Below are 27,009 nucleotides of genomic sequence, written 5' to 3' on the forward strand. Positions count from 1 at the left end.
ATGCCATCAATTCTTATTCACCATGGCAACATATCATTAATTCCACAAGACTCGTTTTATAGATTGAAATGTTGCAAGATATTTATCCAGGGTCTTATGAGAGACCTGGTATTCAAGTCAAGTTTATTGTCATTTAACTATATACACGTCAAGCGAGACAATGTTTCTCCAGACCAGGGTGTAAAGCACAGTAGTACACATGACAGACATAAAACACACATATGCACATCCTTACTTTCACTTAATGACCTCCTCCAACTCTTTGATTCAGAATGAAGAGCCATCTTAAATAAGGGTGTGGACCAATGCCAATGGTGTTGAATGGAAGTTGTTGTGAGACAAGTAAGTGATGACAAGAAGAAAAGGTTAAATTAATCTTCCTTACAACAAAGTAATTACACCCAAAGGAAACCCAAATGCAAGGAAATAAGATACGATGAGGTTTAAAGTCAAGTTGTATAACTTTAATAATAACAAGGAAGGTAAGAAGTAATGTGTAGGGTAGTTTTGGCTTTATTAGTTAAGGCATTGAGTTCAAGAATCAGCAAGTTTATGCTGAAGCTTTATAAACTCCGGCGGCCACATCTGGAGAAAAGCACTCACTTCTGGTTGCCCCATTATAAGAAGATTGTGGAGGCTTTGGAGAGGGATCAGAAGAGGTTTACCAGGATGCTTCCTGGATTACAAGGCATGTGCAAATGGCAGACATCCCACCCTGCAAAAACTAATTTCAGGGAGGTTGCACCCCAACTCCCTGCAACTCCATATCCCACCCCGCCCCCCCCCCCCGGTCAACCTCCAAGGGTGTATGTAATACTTTGTTTAGTGATTTTGTCTACTCTGTAAACCAAGCTGGGTATATGCAGAAAATGTGTCATTAAATATGTACTTATATTATGTTATCATGTTTATTCTATTACAACTTTAAGTAAGTCTACAGGGAGTTTGGCCTCATCACGTAGGACATCAATAGAGTAGCTCCTTAGCAACTAGCCAGCTAGTTTAAATAACGTTAGCTACGCTAATGAATGAATGACACCTGTTAAACTCACCTCAACAGGTCTCTTACATTTTAACCCACCATGGGCAATAGAAAAGTCACTGTTGCAAACAGTGCAGCGAGCAACACTGTCATTATTTTTGAGGTCTAACTGTAAAGCCCGCCCACAGAGAAGACTGATAGGTCTACTTAGCATGAAGAGAGACCAATCAGGTTGCTCTCTCTCGCTCTCCCTCTCAAAAAAATCGATTTCCTAGATATTGTATATAATTTCCAGACGTCAGGGAGCCACTATCAATATGCGGGAGACTCCAGGAACTTCTGGGAGAGGTGGGATGTCTGTAATGGGGAGAGTTTGGGAGCCATGGTAGCAAAGCAGTCAGCAGGACATTGTTACAGCTCAGGCCGTTCCACAGTTTGGGGTATAATTCCAGCACTCTCCCATAAGGAGTCTGTACATCCTTCCCATGGAATGTATGGGTTTTCCTTGCATGCTCCGGTTTCCTCCCACAGTCCAAAGATGTACCAGGGCGGTTAACTGGTCATTGCAAATTGTCCTGTGGTTAGGTTAGGGTTAGTTAATCAGGGATGTTGGAGGTTGCTGGGGTGACGTGGCTTGAAGGGCCAGAAGGGCCTATTCCACACTGTGTTGTTAAATAAAATAAATAAACAAAAAAACTTCGGTTTTTTTCTCTGGAGTGGCAGAGACTCAGAGACTGAGGGGAGACCTGACAGAAGTTTATAAGATTATGAGAGCGAAAGATAGGGTAGACAGCCAGTATCTTTCCCCCCCAAGGGTCAAAATTTTGAAACTAGAGGGCATGTATTTAATGTGAGGGGGAGTAAATAGAATGTAGTCAGGTGGAACAGAATTATGTCTGTTGTTTCCTGCAGGAGGGAAAATAGCATGGGACCGTCCTCTCCAGGTGGCCTTAAATGCTTGCGCCCCACAGATGCTTGGGCCATCAGGGGAGATAAGTGGCAGCATTGCTGATGCTTTTGGTTGATTTGTTCCAGTACGCATGTGAGCTGAGTTACTTATGCAGCTCCTTTTGTGCATTGCAGGATAGTGTAGATCATTGTGTGAGTTACTGCTTTAGCCTTTTACTTAATGCAGACATCCCACCTCTCCTGGAAGTTCTGGGAGTCTCCTGCATATCCATAGTGGCTCCCTGACACCCGGAAATTATATACAATATCCCGGAAATAGATTTTTTTGAGAAAGAGAGGGAGAGGGAGAGCGAGCATCCTGATTGGTGTCTCTTTGTGCTAAGAGTGGTCCCCAATCACCGGGGCGCGAGGAAACAATATGATTTGGCGATATGAAACGATATGAGTCAGCTGCACCTTTCCTCATTCCCTGTCACGCACTGTTGAGCTTGAACGCACGCGAGTTCATTACCCGGGCGTCATCCATGTCAGCGAGGGAAGGAGATCAACTCCTCGAGCTTGCAAATAACAGCGGGCTGAAAAGTATGTTTGACATAACATCTCTGCCGGCATTCTGGATCAAAGTCAAGGCTAAATATCCTGAGATAGACACTGAAGCACTAAAAACGTTGCTTCCATTTCCAACATCATATCGCTGCGAAGCAGAGTTTTCTGCAATGAATGCAACAAAAAAAAAAATTGTGGAATAGACTGGACATAAGGAACCCCCTTCGAGTATCGCTGTCTCCCCTCACCCCTCAATATGACCGTCTTGTTGCAGGGAAACAAGCCCAGGGCTCCCACTGATTCAGCGATATTGGTGTGTTGCCATGATTTTATATGTTCATACGGGGAAAATATGTGCTGTGTGTTTAATATCCAAATGTTACTTAAAACGTTATGATGCTATTGATTTATAATTGACTTATCACCTATATTCCCGTCGTGATTAACACCCCTGCCCTGGTCAGTCGGTCCGCAAGAATATTGTCGATATTAAACTGGTCTGCCGTGCAAAAAATGTTGGAGTCCCCTGCTAAGTAGACCTATCAGTTTTCTCTGTGGGCGGGCTTTACAGTCGACCTCAAAAATAATGACAGTGTTGCTCGCTGCACCGTTTGCAACAGTGACTTTTCTATTGCCCATGGTGGGTTAAAATGTAAAAGACATGTTGAGGTGAGTTTAACAGGTGTCATTCGTTCTTTAGCATAGCTAACGTTACTTAAACTAGCTGGCTAGTTGCTAAGGAGCTACGTTATTGATGTCCTACGTGATGAGGCCAAACTCCCTGTAGACTTGCTTAAAGTTGTAATAGAATAAACATGATAATATAGTATAATTTTCTGCATATACCCAACTTGGTTTATAGATTAGACAAAGTTACTAAACAAAGTATTACATACACCCTTGGAGGTTGACGGGGTGGGGGGAGGGGGGATATGGGGCTGCAGGGGGGGCGGGGGTGCCACCTCCCTGAAATAGTGGTGATACCTCCCTGAAATGAGTTTTTGCAGGGTGGGATGTCTGTTAATGCCTTGAGTTTGCGGTATTTGTACGGTTAGTTTTAAATGTCCATGTGAACCTGAGGCACTGATGTGCTTTATTATTCTGGTGTAGCAACTTTACCTAACTTTCGTTTGAAAGTGTGTGTGTGTGTGTGTATAGACACACTTCTGTTTGTTAATAACATTTGTTATAACTTTAAACTACCTTGTTGGATTGCCTGCCATAAAGCAGAACACATCATACCTGTACTGTTGGCTCAGTAGTTATACAATCTGATGTGCTTTTAAACACAATGGTTGGTGCTGGGAATGCACTACCAGGGGTGGTAGTGAAGGCAAATAAAACACATTTAAAAGGTTCTGAGCTACCTGAATGGAGGGATATTGATTCTGTGTAGGCAGTAGGGATTCCTTTAGTTAGGTGTTAATTAGTATTTTAATTAGTTTGGTGTGAAGGGCTTGAACTTGTTCTGTACTTTTCTATATTCTATTGTCTATGTAACGTCTCTAGTCATGCTGCTGTATGTGACTGTGTACATGGAGGCTGTGGTAGTGGTAAACTACAAAATTTATGGAGGCCTCCTCTCTATTTAGTCAGAGATGAGGTAAATGCCTTAGAGCTGCCCAGACCTCCAGCTCGTCAAATACCACCCAAATGAAAAATACCAAAGCAGTTATTCAGCATCAAACTCTCTGCCCCATACTCTACCTTCAGCTTACCTTGTGCTGACTCATGTTGCCGCAGTAAGTTATGACATGTCCTCTTGAACAAGGTGATGAAAAGCCTGATATCCAGATCCAATGAGACAATATTTGAGATGCCAAAAGCTAAAGATGGTTCTCCCATAAATTTTCAAACTGGCAGCTTTTAAGTGAAAAGAACATCATCCCCAAAGCACTCTGGGACATTCACACTTGATACATCTTTAGTGAGTACCATGCATCTTTGGTTAGTAGTGTTCTTCAAGGCTGTGTGCTTAGACCACTATTCTACTCTCTGTACACATGACTATGTGGCTAAGCACAATTCCAATGCCATCTTCAAATCTGTCAACAACTGTTGGATGAGTCACAGGTGGCAAAGAGTGAGCTTACTGGAATAAGACATCACCAGGTTGAGTGGTGCCACAAAATCAACCCCTCAGTCAACATCAAGACTGAAGAGCTGTTTTTTTGACTTCAAAAATGGGAAGGAGGATGACCATGCACTAGTCTACACTGGGGAATTGGCGGTGGTGAAAGTCATCAACTTTAAATTCTATGTGTTAACACATCAGATAACCTGTCCTGGGACCAGCACAGAGATGCAATCAAATGTATCTACGTGCTAGTCCCAAGAATTAGATACTTTGTTAGGATGATAAGAGCGGTCTAGCTTGTCATTGAACACTGTAACAAACTTCTACAGGACTCATGTTGAAAGTCTCCTGACTGGTTGTATCATGGTCTGGTTTGGCAATTTGATTACACAGGAACCCAAGAAGTTACAGAGAATAGTGGATTCTGCCCAAACCATCATGGGCATATCCCTCCCTATCACTGGTTCTATCTACAGGAAGAGCTGCCTCAAGAAGGCAACATCTATTGTCAAGGATCTCCACCATCCGGGCTATGCCATCTTTTGATAGTTGCCACTGGGCAGGAGGTACAGAAACCTGAAGTCCCACATCACCAGTTTCAAGAATAGCTACTCCCCTTTAACCATTCGGTTCTTGAACCAACTGGCAAAACCCTAGTAGTAAGTTCATCAACACTATGGCCGTTTCGATCACTTTGCACTAGAATGGATGCCTTTTTTTTAAAATTCAATTTGTGTTTTCTCATAGAAGTTATGTATAATTTATGATTAATTTGGGTTTTCCTGTGTATGCTGCTTATATGATACTGCTGTAAGTTTCACGTTGCTCCTTTGCACATGCACGTGTACATTCGAGTCTAAACTCAACTTTCAAGTTTTTCCTCACACACATCTACCATGGTGATTTTGGCAATTTATTGAAGTTACTCAGGACAGGGGGGACAGAAAAAAAACATGAAAATAGAGGATTTAATTTCAAAAGACAGCATTTAAAGGCACTACTAATAATGTCTGCACATGGGATTTTCATGAGTATTATATTGTATTAAAACTTAGCTGCAAATCAAAGGGCTCAGCTCCCTCTCCATTAACTTGAACATAAAAACTAGGCTGATTGCCCAGTATGAAACTGAATGAGAACTTGCCTGCCATCTTCCATGAAATATTAAAATAGGCACCATCTGGTCTGTTCTGTGGATATAAAATAATTTTAAGATGAGCAGGAAGTCCATCCCAGGTGTCCTTCCTAATAGTTAACCCTGATTTAAGATCACTTAGCAGATTAGCTGATCATTATTCCATTATGAGAGTTAGCTGTGTATACTTGGGAGGGGGCTGCTTCACCTACAATGCCAACTCTACAAAAGGAGGTTCGTTAGCTGTAAAATACTTTGGGATGTTCTGAAAGGAATGGAAAAGAGCCCTTTCAATGGAGGATCACTGTTTCCAAGGGACTGAATCTCCGAGAAACTAACATTCATAGAAGAGTTCAGTTAAAAGAAAATTACTGCCAATAATGCAGAGAACTGCTGTTGAGATTGACCACTGGCAGAAAATTGAATTGACTTTATTACTTACATCCCTCATACATACGAGGAGTGAAAATTTTTACGTTACATCTGTCTAAATGTGCAATTTATAGTAATTTATAATAAATATTATGTACAACAGGATAGTCAGGATAGAAATACAGTTGCGTCAGCATAAATTTAAGCAGTCTGATGGCCAGGTAGAAGAAGCTATCACGGAGCCTGTTGGTCCTAGCTTTTATGCTACGGTACCATTTCCTGGATGGCAGCAGCTGGAACAGTTTGTGGTTGGGGTGACTCAGGTCCCCAATGATCCTTTGGGCCCTTTTTGACACACCTCTTGCAAGCTCTTCTGATAGATGCATGTATCTACAAAGATCTCAGCTATCAACCTACTCCCTCAGAAGCTTTGGATGTATACCCAGTGTTGAATCTGTGTTTATACTTGGCAATAGCCCTTACCACTTGTGCATATGACAATAAACTTCAGTTGACTTAGCTGAAGTCCGCGGCCAACTAAACACTGAAGTCCATTTATGATTTAAACTGAGCAACACTGTAGAGGATTTGTCAAGAACATATGAGAAACTTTTAAATACTGCATTTCTTAATTTGAAGTAGATAACTACTAGGGATCATAGAGTCGTAGAGTAATACAGGTTCTTTGTCCCAACCAGTGCATGCTGACCACTAAATTAGTCCCAAATTCCTGCACTTGGCCCATATCCCTCTAAGAGCTGCCCATCAATGTACCTAATCAGGTGCTTCTTAAATGATACTATTGTAATTGCTTCAACCACTTCTTCTGGCAGCTCATTCCATATACTCACCATCCTCTGCATGAAAACATTGTTTCTCAGGTCACTTTACATTTTTCCCCTCTCAACCAAAACCCTAACCCTTAGTTCTGAATTCCTTAACCCAGAGAAAAGGCTTTTACCATCTAACTTGTGTTGGCCTCCCGCAATTTTAAACACTTCTATGTGGCTGCCCCTCTTTCTCTTTTGTCTCAGGGAATAAAGTCCAAGCCTGGATAAATCTCCCTGTAACTGAGGTCCTCCGGTCCTGACAACATCCTCATAAATCTTCTCTGCATTCTTTCCAGTTGAACCACATGGGTTCTATAATAAGGCAAACAAAACTGTACAGAGTACTCCAAGTGTGGCCTCACCGATAATTTAATCAGTCACAACATAATATCCCAACTCACCTACCCATGGGCCTGAAATATCTCTATATTTATCATCACAAAATCTGATGGCTGCTGAGTGCCTTTGTTCTGAGTCATACATTTCTATGATTTTTGTATTGGTTCAGTCTCATTATGGTATTCTTTAGTGTCCCTTTGAGTTACCCTGGTGATTGTAGCATATTGATATATCAACGTGGACAATTTAGTATTGCAGTTGCTTGTGCCCTGCTGGAAAAAGCTGCTTTTTGCAAAAATGCAAATCTCGCTTGGGAACACCGTTAGTGGCACTGTCAGAATAACCTGTTGTTAAGACCGATCACTGCAGAGTATCAATATTTCATTAATAAAGGACTGGTTTCACACAATGCAAGGCCCGTTACTGCAGTTATCATACCCTTCTTCATGAAATGGGTTATTTTAGTGTTCAGCTATACCAAGGCTGATTATTGTAGAATATTGATAAGTTGCTCAGGGCTGATTATTACATTGCCCTGTCATTGAGGTTATTGGAGTCCATCAGCATCTCGTTGTGGAGAGCTGTCTGATGGAGTATCACTATCTTGCTCTGTAAAGTTAGTTACTGTAGTAAATCAATATCTTTCAGCGTAAAAGTAGTTACTGTTGTATAACTAGTTGTTATACGACACCAGTATTTCACTGTGGAGTTGGTGCGGTGTATCATTAATTGTGCAGGAGTTACTTAGTACACAAATATCTCATTGGGTAATTTTGGTCACTGCAGTGAATCAGTGTTTCGTTGTGCAAGAATTATACTGTATATCACTCCCCCACCAACGACTAGCTTTATCATCATCTCTGTGCCTTGCTGGTTATATGTGGACCTTTCTGGAGATGAAGCAGAATCGTTATATATTCTAAAATCTTTCCTAATGTTGATAGTCATTGTGATAGATGTAAAACTGAGATAGCTACACTGACACATATGTTTTGGTCTTGTTCTATATTGGAACAGTTCTGGAAGTCGGTTTTCTCAACAATTTCTTAAGCACTTAAAATTAATTTACAACCTAATAAATTAACACAAACAACAGGAATTCTGCAGATGCTGGAAATTCAAGCAACACACATAAAAGTTGCTGGTGAACGCAGCAGGCCAGGCAGCATCTCTAGGAAGAGGTACAGTCGACGTTTCAGGCCGAGACCCTTCGTCAGGACTAACTGAAGGAAGAATGAGTAAGGGATTTGAAAGTTGGAGGGGGAGGGGGAGATCCAAAATGATAGGAGAAGACAGGAGGGGGAGGAATGGAGCCAAGAGCTGGACAGGTGATAGGCAAAAGGGATACGAGAGGATCATGGGACAGAAGGTCCGGGAAGAAAGACAAGGATGGGGAGGCGGAACCCAGAGGATGGGCAAGGGGTATATTCAGAGGGACAGAGGGAGAAAAAGGAGAGTGAGAGAAAGAATGTGTGTATAAAAATAAGTAACAGATGGCGTACGAGGGGGAGGTGGGGCATTAGCGGAAGTTAGAGAAGTCGATGTTCATGCCATCAGGTTGGAGGCTACCCAGACGGAATATAAGGTGTTGTTCCTCCAACCTGAGTGTGGCTTCATCTTTACAGTAGAGGAGGCCGTGGATAGACATGTCAGAATGGGATGTGGAATTAAAATGTGTGGCCACTGGGAGATCCTGCTTTCTCTAGCGGACAGAGCGTAGGTGTTCAGCAAAGCCCATGTAGTTACCGCCTTTCCTTCATCAACTTTTCTGGTAACTTCCTTGAAAAACTCTTTGGGTCGCTAACCTTTTTTGCCTCTGTGGGCCGGATTGTGTATTAATGAGTGGACGGTGAGCCAGATAAATGCCATAAAAAACTTGAAATATGGGAATTATCCATTTAAATACATCTAGTTATGGTTTGCCTCAAATTAATGAATAATGCATGCTAGAAAATCATTTGTGCTTAAGGTTGTCTACCCCTGGGTTAGACATTAGCTACTATGCACAAAGCTATGTTGACTATCCCTAATCAGTCCCTGTATATCCAATTAATTATATATCCAGTCCCTTAGAATACCTTCCAATAACTTTCCCACCACTGATGTTAGGCTCACCAGCCTATAACTTCCTAGTTGATTCTTAGTGGCTTTCTTAAGCAGCGGAACAACATTAGCTATCCCCCTATCCTCCAGCACCTCACTGGTGGCTAACGATGCTTTAAATATCTCTGGCCTGGCAATTTCTGCATTAGCCTCCCACAGGGTCCGAAGGAACACCCTGTCAGGTCTTGGGGACTTACCTACCCTAATTTTCCTCAAGACAGTAATCACCTCCTCCTCTACAATCTGTATAGGGTTCATGACCTTCCTGCTGCTTTGCCTCACTTCTATAGGCTCTGTGTCCGTCTCCCCAGTAAATGCAAAAATTCATTTAAGATCTCTTCAATCTCTTTCATAACCACTCTGATCATCCAGATAACCAATTTTGTCCCTTGCTGTCCTTTTGCTCTTGATGTACTGCACTTGTAGAAGCCCTTGGGCTTCTCTTTCACCTTGCCTGCTAGCGCAACTTCATGTCTTCTTTTAGCCCTCATGATTTCCTTAAATGTTCTTTTGCATTTCTTATACTCCTCGGGTACCTATTTTTTTCCTGCCTGCCTATACCTGCTATGCACCTCATTCTTTTCCTTAACCAGGCCTCAATATCTCTCGAAAACCAGGGTTCCACAAACCTGTTATCCTTTACTTTTATTCTGACAGGAACGTACGAACTCTGCACTCTGAAAATGTCACTTCTGGATGCCTCCCTTTTACCACGTATGCCTTTGCCAGAAAACAATGCATTCTAATCCACACTTGCCAGATCCTTTCTGATACCAACAAAATTTGCCTTTTCTCCAATTTAGAAACTCAACCCGAGGACCAGACCTATTCTGTTGCACAATTATCTTGAAACCAATGGCATTACGGTCACTAGGTGCAAAGTGTTCCCTCTCACAAGCTTTTGTCACCTACCTTGTCTCATTCCCTATTAGGAGATCCAGCATTACACTCTCTAGTTGGAACATCTATATATTGATTAACGAAACTTTCCTGAACACAACTGACAAACTCTTTCCCATCCAGCCCACTTAGAGAGAACACCACAGAACCAAGTTTGAAATAGAGAACTTCAGATATATGGGAAATAGGCCCTAATGATGCATCATTGCCTCTATCAGCAAGTCCCTCAGTCCTTTCATGCCGGTACTGGTGTAACCAGGGGAATAGAAATTTCATTACTGCGAGATGTTGTCTTTCAAGGCAGATACTTCCAAAGACGGGAAGGAAAAGCTCACACACCTTCGAAAAGGAACAGGCCTTGCATCTCTGACTGCCTTGTGTTTTTACATGGGAAACGGATGGAAAATAGACTCGCTGCACAAAAGGATTCCTGACTAGTTCTCTGCTGTTAGTGTTCACATTTTGACTCCTGTGAAAACATCAAGGAACCAATACATTTAAAAATGACCCAGTTATACAGACTGACAGACATACAGTCATCAAACCCCCTTACGCTCACATTCTCCATCCATCACCTGGGATTCAAAGTGCTATTTACAGACATCTGATCCCAATAACTTTTCACATCTCTAAAACTACAAGATGAGGAAGGCTGTATAGGTCATTTTAATTCGTTCATCTAAGACGGCACTCAGTAAACATACAGCCTCATCTCTGATTACTGCACTTACATTAAAGTTACACCTCTGCGCCTCCGCCAAAAGCGGAACTTCCTGGTGGCCAAGCATTTTAATTCCCATTCCCATATGTCAGTCCATGACTTCTTGTGCCAAGATGAGGCCACCCTCAGGGTGGCGGAGCTACACTTTATATTCTGTCTGGGTAGCTTTCAACCTGACGATTTTTCCTTCCAGGTTTAAAAAAAATCTCTCCTCTCCCCTCTTCTTCTATTCCCCACTCTGGCCTTTTAGTACTTCTCACCTACCTATCGCTTCCCCCAAGCCCCCTCTTCGTCCTCTTTCTCCACTGGTCCACTCTCCTATCCTATCAGAATCCTTCTCCAGCCCCTTCCCACCCACCTGACTTCACCTATCACCTTCCTGCTGCCCTCCCTTCCATCCCCTCCTCCCCACCTTTTTATTCTGGACTCTTCCTCTTCCTTCTCAGTCCTGAAGAAAGGTCTTGGACCAAAATGTTGACTGTTTATTCATTTCTATAGATACTACCTGACCTGCTGAGTTCCTCCAGCATTTTGAGTGTGTTAGATTAAAGTTATTTTGCTTTGATATGATTTTCCCATAGCTTTGCTGATTGCCAAATTTGCTAATAGAGTGAAAGACCACGCCATTTATTTTCCCTATTAACTGTGAATTCTAACAGTGCTTAGAATAGCAAAATACATCATATTTCATGTTGAAAGCTTATAACTTTTGCTCTACACCCTTTAGTAATTCTGTTTCTTCCTTGACAAGCTTTGATATAACCACGGATGTTTGAAAGCCAACTATTAACTTTGGAATATATAAGCAATAACTCCAAGTTACTGAAGGAAAACTACTGCCAATTTGTGGTTAGTGGTTTTTTCTTGGGAATGATTGATGGGATTGAGCTGAGAAGGGAATTGGAAAGTGCACTATCTCAAATTCCACAAGACCTGATGCAGTAGTCATTGGCAGACATTACATCTTTGCATCTCAGCACCACATCTCATAACTGTTCACCATGAAAATTAACCTCTTGATAGCTCTCTTAAATACCCCTAAGCAAACAAAGTGTGTAACAATGTTACATCTGCAAAGCTGCTGCCTTTTTCTGCTCGTTCAAAAAAAACTTAACTCAAAGGGATTTGCACTTCATCATACTCAGCAGAGGGAAGGATGGAAGCATTGTTGAACCAGATGTGGTTTTTAAACCAGCTATAATTATACTGTATATTTGCTGGCTCTGGGCTTAATAAATGCAGAATGATCCCACTCTCCACCTTGACTTATGCATGTAGTCTTAACGCACCTGCCAACAGAATATTTTACATGTTGGGCACTTCCTGAGATTTGTTTTTGAGCTTTAGCCAATATCAAAATATTATGTAATTCAACAGCTCCACATTATCCTGGGCACACATGAAGCTTACTTCTAATTCAGTTAGGTTCAGGATGAAGGAAGCTAAGATGTCATGGTTAAGTGCAAACGTACAGTTCATGACCTTCCTCTTTCCTATTCCTCTCCCATAGTTCTTCTCTAGGAAGCAACACACACAAAATGCTGGAGGAATTCAGCATGACAGGCAGCATTATGGAGAGGAATAAACAGTCAACCTTTCAGGCTGAGATCCTTCAACAAGTCTGAAAATGAGTTTTAAGATCTACTCTAGTCATTCTTTCCTTTCAACACTAGAACAATAGTGTAATGCTAAGAAAAATGTATTTGAGGAGGAGGGGAGGGGTCCCCAACCTTTTTTATGCCATGGCCAATAACATTAAGCATGGATCCCAGGTTGGGAACCCCCGTGTTAGGGAAACTATACAGACACCTTTATTGACATTTTAAAATTCCAACAGTTGTCATCACCTCCCAAGTATCTTCTGAGGGAACTTAGTGGAGGGAAAAAAGTTGTAATTTCTAAAATGGACATAGCATAGACTAAACCAATCTATCCATCCAGCCATCATGGCACCAATGCAACAATTAAATTACTGGCCTGTCCATTCAAAGGCAGAGAACTGAGTTCAAATTCCACCACAGCAGCTGTGGGCCTTAAATTCAATTAATAATCTTAATTTAGAAACAATGCAGCCATCTGAATAAGCATGCCATAAACCCATTTAATTAATTACTCTCATCCTGAGGAGGAAATCTACAATTGAAACCTGATCAGGACTCCAGATCCTCAATATGATTCTCAATAGTCCTCTGAAATGACCTGGTAAGTTACTCAATTTTAAAGGCAGCTGCACATGGCAATAAATGTCACCCACATTCCAACCAGATCTCACATCCAGCCATATCCCACGACCATATGTCTGGCCAGTGGGGTATATTTTGAAGGGAAAATAAGAGGTAGAGGAGTGGAGGGAGCTTTCTTGCATTGCAAGTGAAGGTTTGGTTGCCAGTAATGGAGCATTTACATTTGGACTCCAAACTTGCATTTATATTCCAGCATCTGAAGGCGGTTGTGACTCCCTTTACATTTGTAGTTGGTGGAGAGATCTGAACTGAATTGTAGGGCTGTAAGGATTCTTTAGGGAAACAATATCACGGCAGAGAGAAAGACAATGAGTCAGTATTTCCACATTTAGGAAAAGAAAATTTCTTGTCATCTAGGACTGAATCTCAGATTGTAAAAAAAGAGACAGCAGAGAGATCAAGAGATCTGCTGACATGGTGGAGCTGGCTGTGATCAACATATTTCAGGTGTTGCACAGGAAATACTAGGATAAGTAGGACAGGATTCTTGGGTGAGCGGTGGTGGTATGTTTTGGGAAGAGATCAGACTGCAGAAGTAGCCAGGCAATTGGCTGAGTCTTGCTAGATAGATAAGAATGAAACAAGATAAGGTTATTCCTCCAGGCTAGAGAACAGTGGAGAAGAAATGTACAAGGTCTGTTTGGTTAAGGCTTGGAAGGACAAGGAGAAACAGATTACAGGTATTTGTTACAGTCATACAGGACACCATCAGAAGCTTTGACATTGCCAAAAAACCCGACTAGAGGAATTCAAGGAAGGGTTGGGAAGGATGGACATAAATTTGAGAAAGTTGAAGGAGTTTATTAGCTCATTTCCAACCTCCCTTCTTAGTTTACAAATATGGAGGGGCGATGTATTATTTCTGAAGACCAGGGAAATACTAACAGAGGAAAAAAATGTCATGAATAATATCTGCTGATACGGTAGATGAGGAGAGGGGTGGTTGATGAATTTGGGTAATAAGCTGCTTGATGAACATACTGTAGAAACACAGTAGGAGCATATTGTAGAAAAAAATTTAAAGGAATAAAGAGAAATTGGAGACAAATGTAAACTTCAATTAATGCATTAGTGAAAAAGGAGGAGAAAGTACAGGTAACAGACAAGGAGAGTGCAAGGGGTATTACAGCTATCTTTATAAATATTGGATTGTGGAATACAGTTTAAAGTGTTGAATTGAATGTAGATTTATGGAACCTGCATGCAGGTCTACCTTCACTGCTACAACAGCTAACAGATACCTGGATAATTTGTTAATAATGCTAACATATGTCACTATTAAAATGTCTGGTTTGTTTATTTATTGAGATAGAACGTGGAACAGATCCTTCCGGCTCTTCGCGCTGACAATCTCCTTACAGACAGTGGCAGGAAATCTATTCATCAAAACTCCGTGTGAACTGTTCAGCTGGCAACAAACTGCCTGTCCATGTTGGTGGGTGACGTTAGTTAGTTAGTTAATAACCTTGGGGGAAGGATGAAGTGAGGGAAAGAGCGCAAAAGAAAGATAGGAGTGAGGGAAGAGGGCAGGGAAAGAAAGTGGGAGACAGAAGTGAAAATAAACTTGTCTGAGCTAGAGTGAGCCAGGCAATTAATATAAATGATTATATATAATCAATATAAACTAGGCTATGTTTTCCTGTCTGATTGGACCCGTAAGCAATTCTAGTTACTTTTACATCTTAAACACAAGAGATTTTGCAGATGCTGGAAATCTTTTTTTTTATTAATTTTTTTTTTATAAGTTTCTACAATGCAACAACAAAAAAAGTTTTAATGAGGTTTATACAGTGCAAAACAAACTTATCAAATGTACATTTCATAACAGTTAAGGAAAAGCACCCATAGTAGAATCGTGTAAAGTTAGTTACCGCCCCCCCCCCCCACTACCCAACTCCAAGCCAACCTTACGATATATAGAAAAGTTGATCAGAAGGACGGGAGAGAGGCGCGCCGCGTGCGTGCAGCCCTCCGGTGAAAATGATACCATATCTGTGAAATAGGGGCTGTGGATAATTCTGATTTGATGGAGACAGATGTGAAAGCACAGAGGAACATCTGGAGAAATTTCTGAAACGCAGGTTCGCTGCCGCTGTTACGGGGCAATCGAGAATCTTCTGGAGGGAAGGCCCCAAGATCCCCGGCTTTGCCTGCTGCTGGCAACCAAGATTGAGGTTGAATCGTTCAGATAGAGATGGTGCTCAGTACTCGGGGTCGGAGGACTGATCACAGCTCGAAGTTTTTGGACGACTCTGAGTCGCACTGTGGTTGGGCATGGCAGGGAGAGTTTTCTTCCCTCTCCGTCTGCGTGAGATGTGGGACATTTGAGAGACTTTGAACTTTTTACTGTGCCATGGACTGTTCTTCAACAAGTTATGGTTTTGCACTGTTGTAACTATATGTTATAATTATGTGGTTTTGTTAGTTTTTTCAGTCTTGGTCTGTCCTGTGTTTTGTGATATCACACCGGAGGAAATATTGTATCATTTCTTAATGCATGAATTACTAAATGACAATAAAAGAGGACTGCGTGTCTTCATAATCTAAATCTAAATCTAAACCCTTAATCTAAACAGGAATTATGAAAATATTCAAGAAAAGGTCCCCACACCTTTTGGAACTTTATGTCTGAATTAAGTGAATAATGAATCTTTTCAAGGTCTCAGCAGGACATAATGTCTCTCAGCCATTGAGCATGAGTGGATGGGGCAACATCTCTCCACTTAAGAAGGACTGCACGTCTGGCCAAAAGAGAGGCAAAGGAGAATGTACAATGTTTAGTTGGACTCAGATGCGTGTCAACTTCTCCCAAGGTGCCAAAAAGAGCAATCAGAGGGTTAGATTCCAAATAGCAATTAAGTATATGGGATAAGTTAAAAAGACATCTCTCCAGAATTTCTCCAAGCTAGGACAAGCCCAGTACATATGAATAAGGGAAGCCTCGCCTCCTTTACACTTGTCGCAACAGGGACTAATATCAGGATAGAACTGCGATAATTTAGTTTTAGACATATGAGCCCTGTGTACAACCTTGAACTGTAAAAGACAGTGGCGAGCACATAAAGAAGTTGAATTAACTGAGATGCTGGAAATCTTGAAGAACACATACAAGCTGCTGGAAAATCTCAGCAGGTCAGGCAAGATATATGGAGAGGAATGAACAGTCAAAGTTTTGGGCTGAGATCCTTCATCAGGACCATACAGCACCTTTTCGTTAGCCAGTCAGCAGCTTAGTGCAAATCTACGAGCCCAAAAAACAATCTAATTTTACACCTTGCAGTGTGGAAGGAGAGAAGTTTGAAAGGAGGATGAGGAAAAACGATGGTGGCAATGAGTAGAAAGGCAGGGACAGTAGAAAATGTGGATAAAAATGAAATAAAGGAAGCAGCTAAGTGTTAGACCTTAAGTCCATTTGTTCTTTTTTAAAGCTGTTTCCAAATGTTGGTCACTATATAAAGGCCACCACATTTCACTAGGCATGGAGGTTCATTTATAAGGAAGGGCTGGCCTGGGCTGATTTGTTTTTCTTTGAGCAGAAGGGGTAGAGGAGAGATTGGAGAGAGGAATCATTTGGTAGAGATTTAATAAACATCAGAAATGTTGAAACAGTGAGAACTGGTTTCCTCAAGTGGAGAGTGTAGTGTGTATTACAGAAGGAATCCTAAGTACATTTAAATGAGTATTTGAATGAGCAGTTGATGTGTCACAGCTGACAAGATTACTCAAAGGGCTGGAAATTGGTGTTTGTGTCATTTTAATGTTCTCAGGCCGTGCAAACACAATGCACTAAATGGCCTCTCTGCGCAACTGTAATTTCTACAATTCAGCGCTGGGAGCTCGTTAAACAATCAGTCTGTGTGTTTAACAGGGACCTACCAAACTGAAAAACAGGGAGAAGCTATTTTTATTTCAGGAAATTATAAATCACTGGTACGATTGCAGTGTGAGGGCATGGGAGCACTAGACGTGCCATACCACAAATCCCAAGTGTGAATGAATGAGATACGAGGAAAGATTGTGAAAACCTCAAGCTCGATGGTCTGCAAAGAAGGTCAGTTAAACTGGGAGCTCACAGAGTGCATAAATATTAATTGGTAGCACTGAAGTAAACCCAGACTCATTTTTCAAATTAATTCAAATAAATATGGTAACAGTATAAATTCAAAATTATGCATTGATTTTATGCATAGACATACTGGAAAGATGAAGAACTTTTCAACCATTTTCCAATATCATTTTACTTTAATAGCTACATTTTCAGAAGATCCCAGAAATCAGTTAAAACAAAACAATAATCAAGTAACATTATAACTACTACAATGTAAATATCAGACAGTCTAATATACAAATAATAATAATTCAGAATTACAAAACAAAGTCCAAGATTTTTAATATCATCTTTGGATCTTTTACATCCATCAGGCAGATGACCTTTGATGGTACAGTACTACCTCAGTACTGCAGTTACAATTTAACTTTTCTTGCTCGAGTGTCTGCAGCGATACCTGAACATTAGTCACAAATGATCCATGAACATCAGCTGGCTGTGAAGCGGCGCGAGCAACTCTCCCTCGTCTCTGCCCGTGAAGCTCAAGAGGGGCACAAATTCAACTGGGCATCAGTGAAGGTCAAGGCGCAAGCAAACACATGGCACACAAGGGAATTCCTAGAAGCGTGGTTTTCTGCAAACAGTTCTGTAAGCCGATCTGTGGACGTCGATCCCATTTATAAGCCAATGCAGGCAAAATTTCAGACCACAACAGAGTTCACCACACAACCAGTGATGAGGCCCCCTCCCTGCTTCACAATTGAGCTTCTGTAATGACTACCAACCGGCTGATTGATAAGTATATAAAGGCCAAGCATTTAGAGGGCACACTGATTATGTCTTCTTGTATGGTGACGAAACGTTTGCAAATGGATTGCCAAGATAGAAGAATAACTCAACCCAATCATCAACCACTTGAGCTACACATTTTCCGAGCTATTTCTATTAGTTACAAACTACAGTGGGAGTCCAATAACAGAGGGCATACTGAGTAGCATTTGGATTTATAAATGTTCATGTATTCTATGTATTTTAATTTTTGACAGGCATTGGTAAGTTGAATGGTAACAATCTTTTCTCTAGGATAGGGAAGTCTGAAACTAGGGGGCATAGGTTTAGGGTAAGAGGGTAGAAGATTTAAAAAGTCCAGAAGGCAACTTTTCCATACCGAGGGTGGTGAGTAGATAGAATGAGATGCCAATGGAAGTGGCTGAGGTAAGGAAGTGTCATTTAAGAAGCACTTGGATACATACACAGAGAGGTGGGTGTGTGCTGAATGCAGGAAATTAGGACTAATTGAGTGGTCTCTATGGATAGCATGGATTTGTTGGGTCAAGGGGCCTGTATCTGTGCTATATTGCTCTCTGAATCTATCACTCAATGCATTACAGTACTCTAACTTACCTGTAAATGGCTTGCAGTCATCTAGCACGAGTTGGAGATATCCCCATGATGCCCTCTCATTATCTCCTGTTTACCTGTCTTTTTGCTTCACAGCGCACCAGGTACATAGACCTTTTCCCTCCCACCTCCTCTCTCTCTTCCTCATCCAACCTTCGATCCTCTCACTCTGACCCAGCAGATCAGATGGTTCTATCGTCACTCTTTGCCCCTGCATCTCCCTTGCCCATCCCTCCATTTGCTCTAATTTTCCCTCTCTCCCTCCACTCCCGACTCGACCACTTTCCACCTCTCTCTGCCACATGCGTTTGATGCTCAGTGGACTGCAAGGCAGCAAGAGTTTGAGACAAGTAACATCACTTGCACATGCTGGATGTTAAGTGAGTAGATAGACAGGCCTTCACCTGCACTCCACAGGGTTACTATGGGGTCAAATGGGATGGGGGAAAAACATTTTCCAGTGTAATTGTGATATGCAAAGTAAATGCCACCTATGGACTTTGCAGCTCTGTTTGGCATTGTGAACCAGAGTCTGAGAGGTCCTGCTTTAGGAACGGAAAATAATCAACCAAGAAGGAAACTGGGAGCTTCTGGCAGATTCTCAAAGTATATTTGTTGCCTCGGTGGTTTGGGTACTCAAAAGAGTCAAAGAGTGACTTAAAGTATTGGAGTAATGGTGGTAATTGGCTGAAAAGCTTTATCTCTGTATCTGCCATGTTTCAGCACCCTTTGGGTTTGACTGTGTTGCTCACTGTTTCATTTTTAAATCGCATTATCTCTATTCACTAACTTTTCTAATAATGATCCTACTGTACAGTAAAAGTTTATTTGACCTGCCTTATCCTACTGGGTGCTATTACTTGGGATTGATGATCAATGTTAAACATTTGAGAATGTAATGCCCTGGTTAAGGTTTCTACTGCTATGCTGTGAGGTATTTCACTTTAGTAGTTCTCTGTAAAAGCCGTGTGTCCAGCTGGTAGAATGTCCGCCAGAGAAAGCAGGATCTCCCAGTGGCCACACATTTTAATTCCACGTCCCATTCCCATTCTGATATGTCTATCCATGGCCTCCTCTACTGTAAAGATGAAGCCACGCTCAGGTTGGAGGAACAACACCTTATATTCCGTCTGGGTAGCCTCCAACTTGATGGCATGAACATTGACTTCTCTAACTTCCGCTAATGCCCCACCTCCCCCTCGTACCCCATTCGGTATTTATTTATTTATATACGCACATTCTTTCTCTCTCTCTCATTTTTCTCCCTCTGTCCCTCTCACTATACTCCTTGCCCATCCTTTGGGCTTCCCCCCTCCCCCTTTTCCTTCTCCCTGGGCCTTCTGTCCCATGATCCTCTCATTTCCCTTTTGCCAATCAACTGTCCAGCTCTTGGCTCCATCCCTCCCCCTCCTGTCTTCTCCTATCATTTTGGATCTCCCCCTCCCACTTTCAAATCTCTTACTAGCTCTTCTTTCAGTTAGTCCTGACGAAGGGTCTTGGCCTGAAACGTCAACTGTACCTCTTCCTAGAGATGCTGCCTGGCCTGCTGCGTTCACCAGCAACTTTTATGTGTGTTGCTTGAAATTCCAGCATCTGCAGATTTCCTCGTGTTTGTGAGAATATTTTGGTTCCGGCTAAGGACAAGGGGCCATGTTGTTCCGTTCAGGAATGCCATGTCAGCCAAGCAGGATAGTGGGATCGGGAGAAGGTTCTAGAGAGAGCTGGGTGGAGAGAGATTTGTGATGGACAGTGGCGAGGTTCGTGATCTTTTGGCAGGAGATGCGGAGAAGAGAAGATTGGGAGAGATGCCTGTAGGATTTGATCCGACGGGAAGACGCAATTGCAAGGAGTTCTTCGTGAGACGAAGGACTCCAAGATGGGAAGCTCTATTGGTGATCGGTGATGAGAATTCTGCACCATGAGTAATGGTTATACACAGCTTTTGGAAGAGATTAGCTCCAATGGTCATGTGTACATTTAGACTGGTCTAACTGTAATTGGCCTTTTTTTTCTTTCTTTCCTTTCTCTTAATAACTGTTTGACAAAGCTGAAATTGGTAAGTATACTCCCTTTATAATTTTATGCTGGTGTATGATTTGTCATCCAAAAACATTGAATAATATTCTACTTCACGGTCACATGTATGAAGACTAAAAGCGAACATCTACCCATATTAATCACTGGCAGCTGAACACAACACTAGAAATGCTACAATGTACAACGTCCTTCCAGACTCATGCACCCACTCCACGCTGAAATTATGCAAGTCAGTGACTCGGCCTTTGAGTGAACAGTTCGCCTCAGCAGGAGCAGGTTCCTCATTTATTGCAAAGGTTAACTGAATCTAATCGATAGTTTGTTGCCAACGACCAAGATATTACTTCAATCAGGGTGTTGCTGACCACAGATATATCTAAATCACAATGTGCCCTTACCTTCTCAGTTTTCTACTGAATCTTGAGGATCATTAAGAGCTTAGGGTGTGACTCTCAATGCTTTTCTATCACAAGTTTAAACTCTGCAGATCTCAGATCCATTTTAGCAACGAGTTCAGGTTGAGTGCAGCGCGCACATACACAATGGTGTGGGATTTCCGGTTCTGACTTTAACAGCATGAACTTACTGATTTCCAGTTGTCGTTGGATTCGTCCTTTGCAGCGCTCCCTGTAGTCAGTCTGTGTACCATTGTACTCCGACATCACTTCCACAAATTTACGAGACAGCGTAGAGTGCTGCAAACAGAAAGGAAGAAGGTTGGAATTGTAGTTGTGGATTGCACCTGATTAACACTGCCACAGCATGTGCTGTCTAGTGCTTTCCAGTGAAGAAGAACATCTGTTACGTATCCTGCATTGAACTTGTTTCTCTCCAACCCCAGAAAAACCTGTTGATTTACAATACTACTTGTACAACTCCCTGTATTTGAATCTGTAATAAGAATTAACAGTTTTCATCTTATAAAGAATATGTTGCTCAAGTTTACTTAAGTTTTACTTGCAAATTAGAAATACTGTAAAATTTGCACTGTTTCTTACTAACAACATTGTTTATACTGTATATTGTTTTACAGTGATCAAGGGGTTTAAAGTGATTTTTGCGAATTCTAAGGAAGTCGCCTTAGAATTTGAGCAATCCATTCCAAACCTGCCCCTGAACCATTGCACATTTCTAAAGCTTCCCAGACAGCTTCTTGGAAACTTCTTTTAACAAACACACCTAGATTGCAGAAGGAGCAGTGCTTATCTCCCCAGTGAATAGTGAATATTTTTCATCTCTTCTGACTCAAACCTAGTAACAAGCCAGAGTCTGTTAAACTGCATATGAAATTATTCAGAAGAAAATCAGCTTGGTTGGAATGCCAAAATCAGCATTGAGGCAGATTCTTCAATGCTAATACTGTCGTCTGATCTTTGGTTTCTGTGCTTTTGAGTTTCAACTTGCTACAATCCCTAGAGATGTAGATGATTTTGTAATCTCCCCATTATTTAATTGAATGAAACATCTTTTCTTCCTGTGCAGCACCAGTAAAGGAAGACTGGAAATAGAGATAAAGGCTGGGAGGTGACAGACAAAGGGATCAATGGGCTGTTGATGATAGGCTATGATGGGAGATGAAGGGGGAGTAGAGTATCAAATAGGAGAGATGGGTAAGGCAGGAACAGTAAAGAGAGGGGACCCATTGGGTGAAGTGTATGGCTAATGGGCAAATGGAATAAGTGGAAGGGAAAGAGACTGAAACCCAGAAATTATTCTGTCTTATTATTCCATCTAGTATAAATCAATTTAACCACAAAAAGCACCTCAGATTCTTTCCTGAGTTCAATTCAGAATCAGGTTTAATAGGAGGGGAGGAGAAGATGGCGACGCGATGTAGCACACGAGGCTGCTTCGAAATGATATCGTATTTGTTAGTAGGTACCGGGCACAATCCTGATTTGATGGAGACAGACGTGAGAAGCATGGAGGAACATCTGGAGAAACTTCTGAAATGTCTGCTTTGCAGCCGCTGCTACTGTGCAATCCAGAATCTCCAGAGGGGAAGGCCCCAAATCCTCGGCTTTGCCTATTGCCTGTTGCCGGGGCCGGGGTCGAAGCGCTCGGCAGAGATGGTGCTCGGCGTCGGAGGGCTGGTCGGAGGCTCGAAGTTTTCGGATGGACTCAAGAGTCGGCTGTGGTCAGGTGCTTCCAGGGTGCTGCATCAGCAAGTTTGCGGCGCTGGAGGTTCATGGCAGGGAGAGTTTTTCCCTTCTACCGTCTGCGTGAGATGATGGGACTTTCGAGAAACTTTGAGACTATTTTTTTTACCGTGCCTATGGTCTGTTCTTTATCAAATTATGGTATTGTTTTGCACTGTTGTAACTATATGTTATAATTATCTGGTTTTTGTCAGATTTTTTAGTCTTGGTTTGTCTTGTGTTTCTGTGATATCATACTGGAGGAACATTGTATCATTTCTTAATGCACGCATTACTAAATGACAATAAAAGAGGACTGCCTGTCCTCATAATCTAATCTAATAGCACCTGCATATGTCGTGAAATTTTTAATCTTGCGGCAGTACAAGGAACATATGATAGATATAGGGAAAAAAAACTGACTTAGAGTAACTATGTATATCAATTAGTGAAGTTTAATGCAAAAATCAGAAACAAAAAAAAAATGGGGGGAGGGGGGTAGTGTTCATGGGTTCAGTATCCAGTTAGAAATTGGACGGCAGAGGGAAAAAAGTTGTTCCTGTATTGCAGCATGTGCCTTCAGGATTCTGTACTTCCTTCCCGATGGTAACAATGAGAAGATGGCATGTCCTGGGTGGTGGGGGTCCTTAATGATGGACGCCGACTTCCTGAGGCATCACTCCTTGAAGATGTCTTGGATACTATGGAGGCTAGTACCCATGATGGAGCTGACTAATTTTACAACTTTCTGCAACTTCGATTCAGTCATGGATTGATTATAAAGAAGGAATAGGTTACTATTTGGAGCAAATTATATTGATGAAAAGTCAACATTGCTTTCAACAGCTGGTGATAAAATGCATGTCGATGCAAGTTTGGAATTTTAACTATTTTGGCTGCCCTGCCATTTTTTAAGCCTTAGGACTTCTACACAAGTTGCAGAATGACAGGAAAATCTGTAGGTAGGCATGGAAACAAGTTACATTCTGAGATCGGAAAAGGTTCTTGTTAATTATGATGCAGCCATTGCAACAACCTTGTCTTATGACACTGGTGCAGTATTGTCACATTATGGAGATGAACAGCCAGTTGATTTTGCACCACGATCCTTTACCGAATCAGAGAAATTACACTTAACCTGACAGATCAGTGAAGCTTCTCAAATATCAACACGGCCAGAACTTAGTGACTTTTGTGAAGGGTATTACTTCAACTAGAGAGCAGAGATGGTATTCATATTGGTTGCTTATATAACTACCCCCTTAAGTACCATAGGTTTGGAAAATATTGAAGACTGATCATAAAATAAGGGTAGGTCACTCAACTCCTCAAGCCTAGCTCATCACTCAATGCAATCATTACTGATATTTTGCCAGTTCCCTGATCTTTCAAAAGTGCATCTACTTCCTCTTTTAACTACCTCAAGATCTAATATCAGTAGCTCTCCAAGACAGAAAGTTTCAGAAATTTACCACTTTGTAAGAGGTATTGGCTAAGCAACTAGTTTTAAAAGACCTCTCCATTATCTTGTAACTATGTCCCCTTGTTTGAGATTCTCTCACTTTAAGGGAACTTTTCGACATCTCTACCCCATAATGGCGAGTCACAATCTTAAGTGTTTCAATATCACTACCATCATCCTCCCGAACTCCCAAGACTACAGAAACACTTCTGTAGCTGCTTGTCTTAGGACAACCCCTCATTCTAAGAATCAACCATTTTAGGCTACCTCAAATGCCAGTGTATCCTTTCTTAATAAAGGAACCAAAATTGTGCAGTTATACTTGACTGACCAACTGAATACACTCCTGAAATGAGCTCCAGAACTGATGAAAAAGGGTCAAGAAGTGAAGCTATCAATAAGACCACGTCTGGGTGCCATGACAACAATACCTGATGAGCATCTGGGATCAATACCAGCACAGTTATTAAAGTATTTAAATGCCAACAAATTTGTTAAATTTGTAACAGGTAAATGTTATTGGGCTGGTGTCATTCTTTCTTGCCTTTCAAAAGGAAAAGTAGTGTGGTATGTGCAGATATAACATCAGTGCATGACAAATTCAATCATGTGTACATCACCCAGTAATCATACAGTCAAGTGAAAACTAAGAACCTTCAATAATCAAGACACACCTTCCAGAGCTTTCCATTTGCTCAATGTCACTCTGTATTACTTCACTATAGGCTAAGAATCACAGGAGCCTATGCATTAGTGCTGAGGGAAGTGTACAGAATATAAAGTACTGAATAAAATTATGATAAGGAGAACAATTTTTCCACAACAGAGCCTAGTGGAGCAATTGTCAATACTGGAATAAGAGTAGTTAGTGTTAATGCCTCGTAACTCATGTTCCCAGTACCATCTATGCAGAGTATATATGTTCTACAAATAAATTCTTTCCCGGGCTTCCAGCTGGGTGCAGCTGCCGATTATAATCACCGTTTCGAGGACTAACACTGCCATCTTCATTCAGGAATGATGATGGCAGAGTTTATCATTGAAACATCAGTTATAATTGATACCTGTGCTCGGCTGGAAGCCTGAGAAGAGTTTATTTGTCATATACTGTATGATGGGAAAGCACTAGACCTTTTTTTTAATATATATTTTCTATTCATGACTGTATTTCATATTCCATCCAAAAGAATTGCTGGTATGTTGATTGGCAAAATGATTCAACAGGGAACAGATGGACCTGTGATAAGATGGTAGCAGAAATATATAAAGATAGGTGAAACAGGACCAATGAGATCCCTCCCTTGGGTGTCAGCCAGTAGCTATTGGGCTGAATGGCCTTCCTCTGTGCCATACAAAGCACAAGAAAGAATAATTAAAACACAAGGCAAGTTCAAAAGCACTGGAAGCCAAGTGTGAATGAACCTAAAGTAAGCACAACAGAAGTAACCGAACTGAATGAGCAGGAGAAAGCGCAAGCGCGTGCAAGTCAGTCTGTACTGACATGGCGAGACTGACATATGTCGAAAGATTGGAGCCACTGGGCTTGTATACTCTGGAATTTGTAAGGCTGAGAGGGGATCTTATTGAAACATATAAGATTATTAAGGGATCAGGCACGCTGCAGGCAGGAAGCATGTTCCCGCTGATGGGTGAATCCAGAACCAGAGGCCACGGTTTAAGAATAAGGGGTAGGCCATTTAGAACGGAGTTGAGGAGAAACTTTTTCACCCAGAGAGTGGTGGATGTATGGAATGCTCTGCCCCAGAAGGCTGTGAAGGCCGTCTCTGGATGCTTTCAAGAAAGAGATGGATAGAGCTCCTAAAGATAGCGGAATCAAAGGTTATGGGGATAAGGCAGGAACTGGATCCTGATTGTGGATGATCAGCCATGATCTCAGTGAACGGCGGTGCTGGCTCAAAGGGCCGAATGGCCTACTCCTGCACCTATTGTCTATTGAGAAAGAGAATAGCTCTCCTGCTGTTCATAGGTAGTAGATGTCTGCATGAGAGAAGAACCAGTGGCAGCCAGGGAGAGCAGGAGGAGGAGCTGATACAGTCTAACGACAGGAATCTGGTCCTGAAGAAAAATGGCTCAACTCTCCAATGAAATGAAAATTTGAGGCAAGCAGAAAGCAAAATGCTGGATCAAAGAACGTCACCAGAAGAAAAAGAACTCAGAGTATTGAACTTACATACTTTATATGCACACTCTGCTCAATAGGATGAACGATCATTCCAAATTTATTTCCATTCTCTGACCCTGAAGGCCATTTTCAGTTTTGCACTTGTTTCAGCCGATGCAAATTAGGATGCTTTCATTCCACTTGAATGGAAGAAATTCAGATGGAACCAGTGAGAACTAATTTCATAATTAAATTGGTCGACTTAAAATAGGACTCTTTAGTTGCCTGGGTGGGAAATTCACTATTTTGAAAGGGACACATTAGTTCAATCTTGATGGGGCCAACTCAGGTCAATGTCAAAATTCATATCGAACTAATTAGAATGGAATAATTTCATATTACTTTCAGGTCTTCCACATTCTGGTAAATTTGTCTACAGGTGAAGCGATCATCTCAGCAAGACGAGACTTACCTGACCTACATTTTGACTGGCCCAGTTAAAATTAAACCACCTGGGTCCACTGTTGAACATCGTATTCTCATGCCTCCTACAAATGTGCTTTATACTTCCACAACCTCCCTCGCTATTTGAGCTGCTAGCTGTCTGTACATGGCACCGGGGCACCTGTTGCCAGCAGGGTGGT

At 41.6% G+C, this 27,009-nt stretch overlaps 1 protein-coding gene across 1 annotated transcript in view; it reads right to left on the reverse strand.

The window, feature by feature from the left end:
• Positions 1–27,009, reverse strand: part of LOC140187910 (syntaxin-1B-like) — a 202,026-nt gene that overhangs the window by 60,327 nt on the left and 114,690 nt on the right. Inside the window, exon 4 of the mRNA XM_072243763.1 lies at positions 21,230–21,338. Coding sequence (XP_072099864.1) covers positions 21,230–21,338 — 109 coding nt within the window. The remainder of the gene's footprint in view (positions 1–21,229; positions 21,339–27,009) is intronic.

Source organism: Mobula birostris, chromosome 25 (assembly GCF_030028105.1).
Source record: "Mobula birostris isolate sMobBir1 chromosome 25, sMobBir1.hap1, whole genome shotgun sequence".
Taxonomy (NCBI): domain Eukaryota; kingdom Metazoa; phylum Chordata; class Chondrichthyes; order Myliobatiformes; family Myliobatidae; genus Mobula; species Mobula birostris.